A 15,911-nucleotide genomic window follows, 5' to 3' on the forward strand; every position below is an offset into this window, starting at 1 on the left:
CATTGCTTGGCTTTTACTGGAAAGAGTCTCGTTTAGCAGTGAGACATTTAAATATATGCAACACACAGACTTTCCATTGCCCTTTCCCCTCCTCCCCTCCACCTAAAAATGCACGTAAGCAATAGGGAAATAAAATGAAACACTTAATGATTTCAGCTCCCCAAAAGGACCAGAAAGGGAGAGGGAATTGTGTAAGCAAACTTGCAGCCTCATTGCCACTGCCAGGTGCTCGGGCTCCTGAAAGAACACAAGGCATTGTGGGTCGTGGCATGGTACATCACAGACAGTAGACCTCTGAGGAGCTTTACCCCAGTGCTGACCAGCCTATATAAATAGCAATCACAACTCCAGCCTCCTCCTCAGATCCATATCCCAAAGAAAAGGGTACTGGTCAAGAGAGAGAAACCAGGAGGGTCCAGTCCAAAACTCACACTGCTTGCCCATGCTGTTGGAAAGATCTTTGCTTCCTCTACAACTGGACAACAAAAAGTGTGTGTGTGTGTGTGTGTGTGTGTGTGTTTTGGAAACTCTGAATAGAAGCCTCATTCTGCCCCCAAAGACCACAGTTGTTTTATTTTAAACTATCAAAGTCAAAGCTACAATTTAACGTTTTAATTTAAAAGCTTCCCCCCAAAACTATTCATTTGTGTGCTCTGCTCTATTTATTCTGTGGTAAGTTTAGCATTTTTTGACGGCATTAGTACTTTGTAGGCTTGTGTGTAGAGCACGTGTAATTGAAGTCAAGAGGAGCCATAGATTCTTTTTTAAACCAAGCCAAGGTGTCCAAAGTTGGTAACATAAAATGAAAAGCAACTTTTAAAAATCTAAGTTTTAGTATTTTGCATTTATGTTACAGCATCACCTAGAGGCCCTGACAGACCGGTGCCTACACTATCTACACAGACAGGAGAGAGAGCCATGGCCCCCAAAAGGCCGCAGCTCAAATAGACACCCAGTACTTGGATGACAATGTTTACCTGAGATATTTATAGTAAATCATGTGGGCTTTAAAAAAAAAAAATCACCAAGGCATTAACTTTATTCCCCATTTAATATTTACAGAATGAACTTTGGATCAAGTCCCTAAAAGAGCTGTAGCTTTAACCATAAAAATAAGTAATCCCATCATTTCACAAGCATTTGCAACTCCAGAAGTATGGAAAATACTAAAATTAAATCCATGTGCATGTTTAATACAGTCTGACCTTACCTTATTGCTGATTATAGGAATTCAGTGTTTATAATATACATTCTTTCCCATACTTTCTTTTTCAGATGTGAAGAACTTGGGTTTATGGTTTTACCAGATTTTAAGTTATATCTGAGACTGCATTGGGAGCTACTTAGACTGCCCCCTGGTGTAAAGCTGGTGAGACCAGTCCTGCAGCCTGCAGGAAATACTAAAATAAAACTGATATATCTCAGGATCCTGCCTGGGTCAAAGTAATCTCAAATTATTTTGTAAATCCATTGAGATTTCTGTGATTTACAAGATCCAGCTCTACATTAATAAAAACTTTAGGAAATTCAGAATTTATTATATAAATTCTGCACAGGATGCATGCAATGAGCAGGAATAAACCAAAATTTGAAGAATAATTGTGGAGGGGGAAAAAGGAATTACCTTTACAGTAGCTGTTGTTCTTTGAGATGTGTTATGCCCACCCACAGTCCATCACGAGTGTGTGTGCACAATGTAATTAAGCAAAATACTTTCACTATTACCACTGGGGTGAAGCATGCTGGACATGAGTAGATGTGGCTGCCTTGCTGCCTTCTTGCTTTCAGTGATCCATCATTAAAAAATGTGGTGGTGGAGAGAGTGAAAAAGTATAGTTGTGCACAAGACATCTCACAAGTTACCACAAAAGCAACAATCTCTTCTTCAGGTGACTGTGTGCATAACTTTTGTGTTCAAACTTCCAAGAAGTTGTCTGTTAAGGTGGTGGTGTTTAGGACCTTCTGGTACAGAACAGCCTTGCCAGCATCAGCATCAGGTCAAGCTTGGAGTAAGGAAGCATGTCAAGAAAAGGTAGAAGTGATGATCATGTATCTGTCTTGCAGATGTCTACAATAGTAATACTCTTCAGAAAAGCTGCTGAAGGATCCCTCACTCATATAAAAGGGGAAGAGACCCATAATAGGTGGAGTTCTGTGAGCTAAAGTGAAAGATCTTATACATGCAGAATCCAGTTGGAGATTTGTTAACCTAATATTGCATGACCTTTTGATCCCTCTGCTAAAGAATAGTCATGCTTCCCCTATGCTTCCTCATTTTGCCTATTTGGCATAGCACCCTGAAAAAAAAAAAAGACCAGAGAATGAAGCCTCTTCATCTTTTAGAAGTGCAGCTAAGAAAAGATTATAGGCGAGTGAACTATTTGATTTGGGCAAAAGCCTGATGCAACTTTTGGCCTGAATTTAGGTTGTGGGCTCTAAGAAAACCTTATCCTTGGTGAGTATTGTGTAAGATGGCTCTGATCTCAGGTTTTGTAATAGGTAGTTGGCATATAAGCCTTAAAACTCTTTACAGCTTAGGGGGTGGGTGTGAGAAGACAAAACTATTTTGTTGTATTGGAGGGTGGATCCCTGAAATGGCTGATTGATTAACTGAAGAAAGTGAGCCTGGAAAGTTTTTGGTGTAACAGATAATATAATATATGCTGAATGTCAGAGTGGGGTGGACAGAATTGGTTGGAAACAGCCCTGGCCGAGAATCTTTTCCATGTAGTAAGATAAGTAGTTCTTGTAGACTTCTGTTATTAGTGAGTGTAGTCTAAACATCTTCCAAGGATTCAAAGACCTCCTGAACTAATTTAACCACTAATGAGATCTACTAAGAGTGTGGTTTTAGACGAAGTGATTGACCTTGCTTCTGACAGGAGGACATATATGAGTGGAAGGAGCCAGGGTGGCTGGATGGACAAGTCTGATAAGTTGAGATACTTCAGTTAAGTTCATATTAACTGAACCACTGTGGCTCAATCCTGTTTTAGTTTTTTTAAATAACCTCATCATTAGTGGAAACACAGATAACATATAAGGGAGTTTATACCGAAAAGGAATGCATGTGTCCTGGAACTGGGTCTTGGTCCAAGCTGGAGTAATAGTGCCAGAAGTTGATGCAGAGACTGATGGAAGCAGTTCTGTGTGTAAAGTATGGAAGTGGAGAGGATAATTCTAATCAATGGCATTCATTACTCATTTGCTGGGAACCAAGAGCATTTTGAAGTCTTCCAAAGATGGGACCGTGACTCCATCTTCAGGATTACGGCTGTCAAAGGAGCTTTTTCTTTGATAATGCAACCTGAGACTATGACAGTATGGTGCACATATTAAACAGGCCAAGCTTTGTTAGACAATGGAGTATCAGAAATACAAGGAGGCCTTTTAGAAACTTTCTCACAGGGTGAAAACAAACATTGTTTTTTGTGTTGTCATAACATTTTTAGGGCAGCAAAAAGGCAAAGCAAACAAACGCTCATGATTTGTGGCTGCAACACAGGTGGTACAAATTTGTGCCACTTTGTTTTGGGAGAGGCCTGTCAGGTTTATGGAAGGACAGCGTGGTCAGCCCAGAGCTGATCTTGTGGGACAAGGGGTGACATGTTCCCTGCTTACAACAGAGATGCTGGATGGAGATGGCTGGGGAAACTCTCACTTTCCCTGCTTACAGACTTGCCAGCGAGATTGAACCGGAGCAAGTTGGACACTCCAGTGTGGCCCTTGGCACATCTCTAAGCGGGAAACATGTCACCAATTGTCCCTGAAGATTAATTGGTGGGACAAGTGACATATGTTTCACCCAATAAAGTTAATCAGATGTGCTGGGACACATCCTGGCAGAGCTGATCTGCTTCATTTGACAATATCTATTTCTAGCCATAGCAAAACAGGTCCGTTTGTATCTGAAGTGTCCAGATACTTTAACAGCCTGGTGATTTTAAGATAGTTTGATAGCAATGAAAAAGATGGCATTAGCACTCCGTTTGTGTGGCATGTACAAATAATGCTGTTTGGGCAAATGCACCATGCCTATACATTCTTCCTACTTAAATGATGGTATTTCACTTCCCTGGCATAAGAAGAACCCCTTCTGCTAATAACTTACTCTTCTATGACAAACTCTTCTCTTCACTTTAAAAGCCTGCAATCAAAGCCAACTTGCAACATCTCTATTATTGCAAACTATGTAAACATGAAAGAATGGAGTCACACACTGGAAATGTAAAATCAAAAGCCTTTTCATCAGGGAATATTCATTTGGCATACTGGAAATCTGAAGTGCGTCTAAAATAAGAGAAAGCTGTGGTTTTACCATACATATTTTAAAAGTCTGTTCCTCCCAGGTGGCCAACTGCAGTGAGACTTCTGTGCATGAAATAATCTGGAGAGGATTTGGTGAGCTCTCAAGAAGAGGCAGAATAAAAATTAATAGCTTTAAAGGTAACATGATCAACCCCAATGTCCCATTGTATATAGAAGACAAACACATAGGGGTGATTTCTTTTTTTTTACTGAGTTACTGCAAAATACAGTAGTTCGCAATCAATACAGAGCAATTCTATGGGAAATGCTGTTATGTGCAGGGTGATTCCTGTGCCATCTTGTGAGAAATGTAGTAAATATCATGGCTTTAATAGATAGAACACCAAACAGTTCTTGTCACAGATGAATAAGGAAAGTAAACTCCTCTATGGATTTCATTTGACACCATACTTGATTTAAAGCACTTGCCATTAAACTACAATACTGGCAGCTGCTGGTCCCATTTACTTGTGGTGGCTTCCTGTTTATTCCAAGCTTTTTTTCTTGAAAACTGTCTATTGCTATCAAATCTGCTCACAGTGTTGTAAACTGTGGACACCGCCCTCTTGTTTCTGCCAAGTTGTTCTGAACTGGCCCCCCTTCAATGACTGCCATGAAGGGCTGTCTCCAGAGGGCAAATTCAGCCCCTTCAATGACAGGGGGCAGATGTTTTAAAACTGGAGGATAAAAAAATAAAGAGGAGAGAAAAGGAAGACAGGAAGGTAAGAGTGGACTATATGGAAAGGCAGAAAGTGGTTATAAGAAGGACAGTGCATCCGTAACAGAAACACATTATTGGTTAAGCAGCAAAATTCTTGATATAAGGATATTGTTACAACAGCTCAAGTTATTCATCATCACAGGTGTCACACAGAGTCCAGCAATAATGCTTTGAAGTTTGATCATAAGATCACGTTTGTTTTGCAGCTGTGATCAAAAGCACCTTTCTTATTTCTACCAATGCAAAGGCAATTTCCATGGAAAATGGAGCAGAAATGGCAGTTGTCAGTCAGCAGATGACCCGTGAAAACACTTGTTAATTTCAGCCAAGATTACTGGCAGTGCAGAAAGCGCCATTTTACAAACAGCACCTAATGACTTGATGCTTTCTCCCCTCCTCCCTGCTTTTTAAAGGAAATGAACCACACAGTCTTATGTGAAACATTTAAAAGATACTGTCACGACAACATCTCTTTCATAGGTATAAGCTGATGGCCTTGACTCACTTTCTACTGGCCAGCATCCAGAAATTAGAACTTTCAACTAGTGACTCTCGTATGTTTCCCCTTTTACATTTTTAGATACAACTCAGGGGGTGAGCATCAGCTCTGCATTTGCAAAATGTCTGCATGCATCACTACGTGCCAGGATTGAACAACTGAACTTGAAGCCAGCTTACTCAGGCCAGGATGAGCTTGACGTGTGCTGTGAGTGTATGCACATTTTGCAAGTACAGAATAGGCTTTTGCCTTTGAAAGCTGTGGTCCTTAAAAACATGATGAAGCCTGACGCTTGCTTTGGTACTGATTCAATAGAAAACAACTTCACAATGCCATCTTCAGTCTTTCAGTGACTGAATTAAAAACCAGAAAAAATATGAAACAACACATTTGAATATCCAAATGAAGTTGCAAATACATTCAACAGTATACAGCTTGAAGAGAACAAATGGATACCCAAGGTACTCAGCACTGGTAATACAAAAACAGAATATTTATAGGTAAATCTAAATCTTCCTGACCTTCTTATGTAACATTTAACAGAGATGCAGCAACAATGACATAGCAGCTTTCACGGTAAACTGGTTCTGAAGTTGCACATTTGTGTTTGATTGAAAAAAGGAAGGGCTTCCAAAGAGTTAGGCAGCAGCATGGTAAGTGCATTCAAAATTTTGATAATCTGTGGCACATGCATAGTCCTTGATTTGATTACAGAGGATACTTCCCCGATTTACTGTATCATACACTCCTATGAGGTCTTTACCATATTTTATAGTATGCGCCCTGTGGCAAACTGCAGTAACATTACTCAGATACATTTAAAATTGTAGTTGCTATAAGGGCACGTGACTCCTAGATACTATTGATTCTTGCTTAACATGTCTGGTTATCTGAGCTCTTTGGGGTTACAGGTCCCCAAAACTAGTTGGCACCTAAAATAATTAAGAGAACTTGATAACTTAGTACAGAAACTAGCTGATATTGAACGTTTGATTTAAGATTGATCATTACACTCTCTGAAGTTCATGCGAATTACCTACTTGAACTGTGGTTGTAATTATTACAGATGTTGCAAAAAGAGGGTTGTCTGCTATAAGCTATTTGATAGCATCTTAGGAAATAGTAATATGCATTTTGAATGTGATTGTAATTATTACAGATGTTTCAAAAAGTGGTTTATTTGCTATATGCTATTTGATAGCATATTAGAAAATAGCAAAATAACACTGTCTAGCACAATAACATTGTGCTAACCCCTTGAAGAACACAGTAAACCTTCACAAATTAATGAAAGTTTACAGAACAGGCACACTACAGTACTTCATGGAGAAGCTGCTTTATCATCAGGCATGACAGTATACCAAAGCCTTCAAAGCAGTCTTTACCATGAATCTTATTAAAAAAAATACACGGTGGAATCATTTTAGGTACTGTTCAGATGTAAGCAAATAAAGGCATGAGTATATTACAAATAATGAAACAGCTGAAAGAATACTGTCTAAGTGATATCCTATGCTTAACACCTGATGCAGTTAAGAGCAGAAAATACATAGCAGTAATGGGGAAAATATAAGTAAAACTAAATAACAGCAGTCCCTGGGGGCAGTAGGCAAAGTCCTCACTACTTTGTAGTGGGTTTTCATGTATGCATATTAATTAGGCCTGAACAAATAAGAGTGTGTAACAGAATGAGAAGAAAAGAAAAGCTTATTTAAAGTTCAGTCTTTGACTGTTACAAGAAACCTGGACATACTCCTTAGTTGGTAAAAGCCTGCCACCAAAAAGAAAGTCTGTAAATCAAATCACTGACTGGATACAAGCAGGGAATTTTAAAAACATGCTCCAAACCATTAGTATAAAAAAACCTTAGTTCTCAGGCTGAGAATGTAGGGCAGAGCTGTCAAAAGACTGCGTACACTTCAAAGCAAAGTAATCAAAACAAACCAGAAAAACAAAACCAAGCAAACTGGGTATCAGTCCATTAACTTTTGGGTTACTGATTTTTAACTAATATATTAAAAATACAACTGCAATACCTGAACATAAACCGTCATATACCTGTTGTGAGCAAACCATGCTTTTCAACATACTACTAGTTTTTGAGTGCCAAGTGCTGAAGAAATTAGATTGAAGCCAGTAAGTGGAAAGTGACAGCAGGCGATGGTTTGCAATACACTGATGGCTCCACTTTTACTAGGCCCTTTGATTACTGAAAGCATTTCTCCTCCACATATTCCTTCTGTATTCTTAGTAACCTTCCACTTGGGAATTCAGAACCAGGTGCAGTTTCCCTTCTCATCTTTAGGGACACTCTGAAACATCTTTAAAGACTGGTCTTATTTCTTGCCAATTCCATTGGTTACTTTTGTTTTGGAATGACGATTCCTCCTTCTCGATGAATGGCTCTCACTGTTGCCTGAATGTTTTGGTGGACTATCTTCAGTACCTACAGAGAAATAAAAAATACACTTCAAATTTGCAGCTACTCTGTTCCAAAAGCCTCTTTGTTTTTCAGTTTTAAAAGCTTCCTAGACATGTAATGGTTGAATTAATTATTTCAGGATGCTAACATTTGGTTGATACTAGCACTCCATCTAGTGGCCTAATTACAAAAAACTGTTGGTTTCACAATATTTCTTTTTCTGGATCTTTATTACCTGCAGTCCCACATTTGGACTTGTGCAGGTGGGGAGGTATGTTTATTACCAATACACCCTACTATTAACCTCATTCACATTTTACTATATAAGAAAATTTGACAATGATCAGATAATGTAGATGAAGTTAGGGATGCTGTAAAAGCTGCTAAACCAAAAATTAAAGTTTTTCCTCTGATGTGGTGGAAAATCCATCTGAATACAAGTATGTTTTTAAAATAAATCTGGTGCTTCCCTTTTAAGTAACAAACCTAGAAGAAATTAATACCTAGAAAATCTGTACATGCAACTAAGAGAAATGTGTTGCACTGTTTCCAGTGTCAGGACTGCAAGAAATTAAATGGAGAGCATTTCTTTTTAATACTCCAGTAGTATAAGCACTGACAGGCAACTTCCAGGTGCTAAACTTGTTTATAAGAAGGGCCTTTCAAAAGAACAAGTAAAAAATGAGCTGCCCAATTGACCTCCAACATAAGAAAATGGAAAGAAGACAAGCGAGATGATTTTGGTTTAGAGAGAGAAAAAGCTGTCTGTGATCATCAGCCTTGCACTGACTTGGTGAGCGGCAGTTGGAACATAAGCTCCAGGGCACATTCCTGACTGCTCACTAACAAGCAGGAATAAAAGTATATTTCACATTCAGATATTTACTTGAAACCAAACGTGGAAAAGGTCAGCAGACCCTGCCTGACCTAGTTATGAAGTGCATTAAATTCTCCAGGTGAAGCATTCAATATTAGGACAGAATGGAACAACAGGAGGAAGGGTTATTTGTTCCATTAAAAATTAAATTCTAACAAAGCTGAAAGGAATTCAGTGAAAGCAGTGGGCATGGTAGTCTATACCTGTACCCGTGGGCATGTGCAAGTGAACCAAATAATCTATAGTGCAGATTTCTCAAGTGTCATTTGGACAGACTAAGTCTCATTCCTAGTGAACAGCCCTGAGAATGAATCCACAAAGGTAACAATACCTTTTGTGAATTTAGAATGAAGCCAGGAGGCATCTGGGCTGTATGGGCTGTCTTCGCTTTCTGACAGGGTCTGTAAAAAGCAAGAAGAACAAGTCATTGGGATGCTGCTCTTTGTAACCACTCACCGCTACTCTCTTCTACATTATCATTTCCTGTTAGACAGATTTAAAGCATCAATAGGAATTCTGATAAAACACTGCTAACAACAGTAAAAGCCCTTCCCCTGACCTGGGTAGGAAGCACAAAAAACTGACGCAAGAGGAACACGTCAGCTTCTACGTGTGATCTGTTCTGTTACAAAGCTTTGTATTGTAATATTCATCCATCTATATGACGGGGACATTCGTTTTCCAGAGCCCACTGATAAAATCACAGGCCTATTTTGAATAGCTTGGATTGCAGATTACAGTAATGTTGGGCCTGATCTAAAACAAGAATTTTGTGAAGACTTTCTATGGATTTTAATGAGCTCTGGATCACGTCTATTTCCCCTCTTTTTTAACATTTTATTTTACTTCGTTTTTACAAAGACTTAAATATACCTTGGCCTTTTGTACGGATTTAAAATAAAGAAAATGGACTCCCCCAAAGTACCTTTTCTCGGTGGCCATAGTATTCTGCATACCAAACCATGCCATATAGACACAGGAAAGTAGTAAAAGCCTGTAAGGAAGAGAAGAGATATTTAACATGTTTACAAACTCAGCCTAAATTCACTGCTGGCTTAACAGCATCAAATCAATGGCCAACAGAATCGGGTCCTTTGTTTCACAAGCCATTGGTAAATCCACACTGTTTACTGAGCAAAGAACACTTACAAATGTAAATATCCTCAGGATATCAGGGCCTCTCTCTACAATCCATTTTGGCAGGAGTAGTTCTTCCTCACCAAATTCAGTGGGACTGCTCATATGCACATATTTTATCATGTATATAAGCTTGGTAGGACCAAGGCCCCTGTTTGGTAATTCTTTTCCAACATTCTACATGTTATCCTGCAAAGTTACAATACTGTAAACACATAAGCACTATATGATTGCACTTAAGAACTGTCAGGGGTGGAAAAGATTTAGGGCTAAGATGAAAGTTTCATTATGAGTTGTTCCGATTTAGCAAAGTACTTATACAATTTTAAACTGAGTGTAAAAATTACACGGTCTAGTACTTTGTGAATAAAGCCCTTGTGAATAAAGCTAGACCCCAAGGAAGGAATAAAAGTCTGACTTCCTATAACCTGTATAAAATATGTTCATAGCAGTCTAGTCCCTGATTACAAGGACATTTTTCTCACCAGTTATAATACATAGGTTTGCCATCAGACTTAACAGCTCCAAGTTAGACAAGATCAGCAAGATGAGCACCAGCTATTATACTGTAACTTTTAGGCCAAAAGTGTTGCAAAAGTGCTCCTACTTTAACCCTGCTTCATCCAGAGTCAAAGGTGAGGCATGATGGTACATGGGCAGAAGCTCCCCCTCCCCTTCTGAAACCACTCCAAGGGAGCATTTGTTTGTCTATACCCAGAAAGGTCTCTTTTTCTCTGTCTCTTTCTCTGACATGAACCTGTTATTTCTAATATTTTTCCTTATAAAACAGAAAAAAAATAAAACCAGTGGCAACTTCAAAAGTGTAGATGAAAGGACTGTATCCCATTATGTCACAAACAGAAAAATACATCTATTAAAAAAAAAAACAAAAAAACTTTAGAGAAAGCATTGTGCTTTGAGAGATACCAGTCAAACCCAACATTCGCCAATGTAGAATTTGGTATACGATGTTATTAACACTCTCAATGCTCTGCCATATTTCATGAGAGAAATATTACTTACCACACAAAGAAACCAAAACACAACATACAATATCTGTGTTTTGGAAAAAAGATCTTGTCCAAACTTGATACACACAATAGCTTCTAGGAAAGCAATGACCCTGGGGGAAGAGAGAAGTGGGGGAAAAGGTGAGGTAACGAATACAGAAGATTTAATACAAAAAGGTTGGGGTTCTAGATTTGCAGTGGCTCTCTGTAGCAACCTTTATTTGTAGCAGCATAAGCAAAAATTTTGAAGGCGATTTCTTGTTTCTTCTCAAGTGAAGAACACGTGAGGAGTGATAGGCTGACGGCCTGCAAGCTGGACTCCTCTGCTTATTTACAGAATAGCTGAAGTATGCACAATGGTAATAAAGGCTTCCCCACACTTTCACTAATGCACTCCCACTAATACTCTTGGAGAGATAAGTTGATGATTGCACCTCCATGTACATTCAGTTGCTCTGTGGACACCTGTTCACTAGACTGATAACATCGATTCATTTACCCTAGGCCAGTCAAGATACGAGCTGCTTAGGAAGGATTTTAATTGACAAGGCAGCCCCAACTCCTGAGCAATCCATTTACCCTGTACATATTTCCATTCCCTACCTGCAGCAGCCTGAGATTTGTGGGCAAACCCTTAAGCTAAAATAACTGTAAAAACGAAATCCTTTTTTGTTATTATAAGAACTAACAACAATCCTCTTCGGTGCTGGGTTCACCAGTCAACAAACCACTCATGTCTACATTTTTCCAGCTCATTGATACAGGGAAACCTTCAGAAACCTTGCCTCCTTATTTTCCCTTAGCTGTCCTGAACTCATGGTGGCAAGAAGGGGTGCCAGGGAGGGGATGGAAGTACAGACAGGCATGGCAGGAGGTAACATGTTTGAAATGGGTCATAAAATCCTCCAATCTCATTGTGCCATTGTTTTAACATCTGTTGGGAGGTGCCATTTTATATCACAAATATTCTTCTCCACACAGGGGTCCATTTAAAATAGGTCATACATTTTCCAGCCTGGCAAATTTAATCCCTCAGTAATTAAATTTTAAAATGATCCTGCGGACAGAACACAGGATTGAAAGTCAGTAAACCTGGATTATAAACCCGATTGATGCCTTAGGAAATAGCTTAACCTTCAGTCCTCAATTTTCCAATCCATAAAAATGGAGATAATACTTCCCCTACTGTTCCACCAGGGCTCTTTATGTTGTAATTCATTAACCGCGAGATCTTCAAACAGAAGGCTACAAGGCTGCAATATTATTACTGCAATGTAGTATTACCAATGCTGTTTGTAGATATAATACCTGGTGTATGCAACCTGTGCTCTCAGGGCCAGATCTTATTCCGTGTGTTGGGCACCACGCATAATGCTATTTCATTCTGTTCAAGTCCCTGAAAATCGCTGTCATCTTAGCCTTAAGACTAAATCACAAAAAAGCACATGACAATGCCACCTGTTAGATTAATATTTTTAAGGGTTCAAGCATGGTAGAATAGTGTTGTGTTTAGGGGCCTAATAGGTGGAATAGGAGCTATTCAGATGCACAGAACTTTGGATGTGACAATCAGACCTCTTACAGAAGCAGAATTGTTTTTATCTTTGGACAGTAGCTCATTTCCTTGCCAAAACTCTGTATAGTTGGTCAGGAAGAAAAGCCTTTATTTTAATAACAATAAGCCATTTTTATTAAACCAAACAAGGAAAAAATAACTGGGCTAGGTAAAATAATGAGTACCAACTACAGACTATGTAGAAGAGAGAACAAAATGTATTTGAAGACTTCTTTTTAGATCCTTTTCGTCCTGAATTTCACTCAATCTTCTTCTTAATTTAACTGTATTATCAGCTTTATTTCACTGCAATTTCTATATGCATTCAAATGATAATTTTTTTCCCTGTGTTAAGAATTACTTTTTTCCCAACTTGATGAAAGGGGACTGGTAGTTGGTTATTTACCCCCCTCCCCCCGCTATTCTAATGTAGGGGTCAGCAAAGTTTTTGGCCAGAGTGCCAAAAACACCCCAACCTCCACCCATGCCTTGACTTGGTGTGCCAGGGGCAGACCATGGGGGAGCTGTGAGGGGCCCAATCCTTGTTGCTGGTGGCAGCTGCATGCGTACCTCAGGGTGGATACCTCCGGGTGGTTGTGCTGCCCCAGCCCCTTCCCTGTCCTGAGCCCTGAGGTATGCATGCAGTCGTTGCTGGCACAGAGCTGATGCTAGGGCTCTGGAGCCTGGTGCAGCTGTACCAGGCTTCAGAACTCCAGTCAGGCTCCATGGTGGCAGCAGGCGCATGCACCCCTATGGGAGGACAGTGAGGGAGGGGCCTGGGGCAGCGCAACCCCAGCCCCTCATCTGCTGTCCATCTGGAGGTGTGCATGCAGTCATTGCTGCCAGGGAACCTGGCCATGGGCTCCAGAGCTCAGTGCAGCTGTTTGCAGCCTCTTTCTTTACTGCCTGCCACAGCCAGCCCAGGTAGCTGTAGCAGGCAGCTGGCTGGCTGCAAACAGCTGCAACAGGCTCTGGAGCACTGGCACTGGTTCCACGGTGCCAGTGGTAGCTACATACGCACCTCTGAGTGGATGGCGGGGGAGAGGCCAAGGCTGCACTGGCCCAGCCCTCTCCCCCACCATTTGCTCAGAGGCATGAGTGCAACCACTGCTGCCATGGAACCTGGCTAGGGCTCGGGAGCCAGGTGCAGCAGTTTGCAGCCTCCCAGCTGCAGTCAGCCCAGGCTCTGGGCAGCTGCTGCCAGCCATGGAGCCCGGGCTGCTTGCAGCAGGGCTTGCAGCCTTCCGGCTACCTGCTGCAAACAGCCCAGGTTCTGTGGTTGGCCTGGGCCAGCTGTGGTATGCTGAGCAAAATGGCTTCACATGCCATGCTGTGACATGTGCCGGGAGACTGCTGACCCCTGTTCTTATGGGTTGCAAATGTTGCCACTTTTCATACATATAGCAGGGCCCTGCAGGCTACTGCTCACTTTTAGAGTCTCCAAGAGCAACATTTCCAATTACTCCATTACAGCAAGGTGAGCCAGGCTCTTGGGATGTCTTTTTTTTCTCAGTCTGAATCATGCAACACATACATTGGTTAGTGACTGATCCATTAGTATGCACACATTCACTTCATTTCTTGATCCATTTTTGAAAAGAAGTTTAATCCTTAACAAAAGATTAGGCAGTTTCTTTGCAAGCAAGAAAGTCAGCATACTCTATAAGAAGCAGTGGCATTGAGCTAAAAGCCACCTTTTATGTTCTTTGCCATTTGTATACATGCCAGAACCAATAAAAGAAAAGAAAACAAACCAGCACATTTTGCATAAACCAGCACTATCCCTGAAATGTGTAGCTAAAAGCTCAGCTTCTAAACCAGTGGTTCTCAACCTTTTTAGACTTAAGGGACCTCCTGTTAGACTCAAGGCACCCCTTGAAAAATACAAGCTCTTAGTTCATAGATGTTAGGGTCAGAAGGGACCTCAATAGATCATCGAGTCTGACCCCCTGCATAGGCAGGAAAGAGTGCTGGGTCTAGATGACCCCAGCTAGATGCCTATATAACCTCCTTTTGAAGACCCCCAGGGTAGGGGAGAGCACCACCTCCCTTGGGAGCCCGTTCCAGACCTTGGCCACTCGAACTGTGAAGACATTCTTCCTAATGTCCAATCTAAATCTGCTCTCTGCTAGCTTGTGGCCATTATTTCTTGTAACCCCCGGGGGCGCCTTGGTGAATAAATACTCACCAATTCCCTTCTGTGCCCCCGTGATGAACTTATAGGCAGTCACAAGGTCGCCTCTCAACCTTCTCTTGCGGAGGCTGAAAAGGTCCAGGTTCTCTAGTCTCTCCTCGTAGGGCTTGGTCTGCAAGCCCTTAACCATACGAGTGGCCCTTCTCTGGACTCTCTCCAGGTTATCCACATCCCTCTTGAAGTGCGGCACCCAGAATTGCACGCAGTACTCCAACTGCGGTCTGACCAGCGCCCGATAGAGGGGAAGTATCACCTCCTTGAATCTATCCGTCATGCATCTGCTGATGCACGATAAAGTGCCATTGGCTTTTCTGATGGCTTCGTCACACTGCCGGCTCATGTTCATCTTGGAGTCCACTAGGACTCCAAGGTCTCTTTCCACTTCCATGCCACCCAGCAGGTCATTTCCTAGGCTGTAGGTGTGCCGTACATTTTTCCTCCCTAGGTGCAGCACTTTGCATTTCTCCTTGTTGAACTGCATTCTGTTGTTTTCTGCCCACTTGTCCAACCTGTCCAGGTCTGCTTGCAGCTGTTCCCTGCCCTCTGGCGTGTCCACTTCTCCCCATAGCTTTGTGTCATCTGCAAACTTGGACAGTACATTTCACTCCCTTGTCCAAGTTGCTGATGAAGACATTAAAGAGTATCGGTCCAAGGACCGAGCCCTGCGGGACCCCACTGCCCACACCCTTCCAGGTCGAAACTGACCCATCCACCACAACTCTCTGGGTGCGACCCTCTAGACAATTCGCCACCCACCGGACTGTGTAGTCATCCAAGTCACAGCCTCTTAACTTGTTCACCAGTATGGGGTGGGATACCGTATCGAAGGCCTTCCTGAAGTCTAAGTATACAACATCCACCCCTCCTCCTGTGTCCAGGCGTTTCGTAACCTGGTCATAAAAAGAGACCAGATTAGTCAGGCACGATCTGCCTGCTACGAACCCGTGCTGGTTTCCCCTCAGCATAATTTGTCCTGCTGGGCATTCGCAAATGTGAGCCTTGATAATTTTTTCAAAGATTTTGCCGAGGATGGAGGTGAGACTGACTGGCCTATAGTTGCCCGGGTCCTCCTTCCTCCCCTTCTCACTCGGTTTTTAACTATAGGTAAATAATAAAGCAATTATTCTGTTGCAAAGAATTCAGAATGATAAGAGGTCACACCTCGTAACACCCCTGAAGGGATCTCAA

General features: G+C 41.4%; 1 protein-coding gene across 2 annotated transcripts in view; it reads right to left on the reverse strand.

Annotated features, from left to right (window-relative positions):
* Positions 1-4,500: 4,500 nt before the first annotated feature.
* PTDSS1 (phosphatidylserine synthase 1) overlaps positions 4,501-15,911 on the reverse strand; it is a 55,711-nt gene continuing 44,300 nt past the window's right edge. For both annotated transcript variants that reach the window (XM_006273232.4, XM_059723864.1), the window contains 4 exons: positions 10,988-11,087; positions 9,753-9,821; positions 9,159-9,228; positions 4,501-7,974 (listed from right to left, as the gene is read on the reverse strand). In XM_006273232.4, the coding sequence (XP_006273294.1) occupies positions 7,865-7,974; positions 9,159-9,228; positions 9,753-9,821; positions 10,988-11,087 (349 nt within the window). In that variant the 3' untranslated portion in view covers positions 4,501-7,864. The remainder of the gene's footprint in view (positions 7,975-9,158; positions 9,229-9,752; positions 9,822-10,987; positions 11,088-15,911) is intronic.

The sequence above is a fragment of the Alligator mississippiensis genome, chromosome 3 (genome assembly GCF_030867095.1).
Source record: "Alligator mississippiensis isolate rAllMis1 chromosome 3, rAllMis1, whole genome shotgun sequence".
Lineage (NCBI taxonomy): Eukaryota > Metazoa > Chordata > Crocodylia > Alligatoridae > Alligator > Alligator mississippiensis.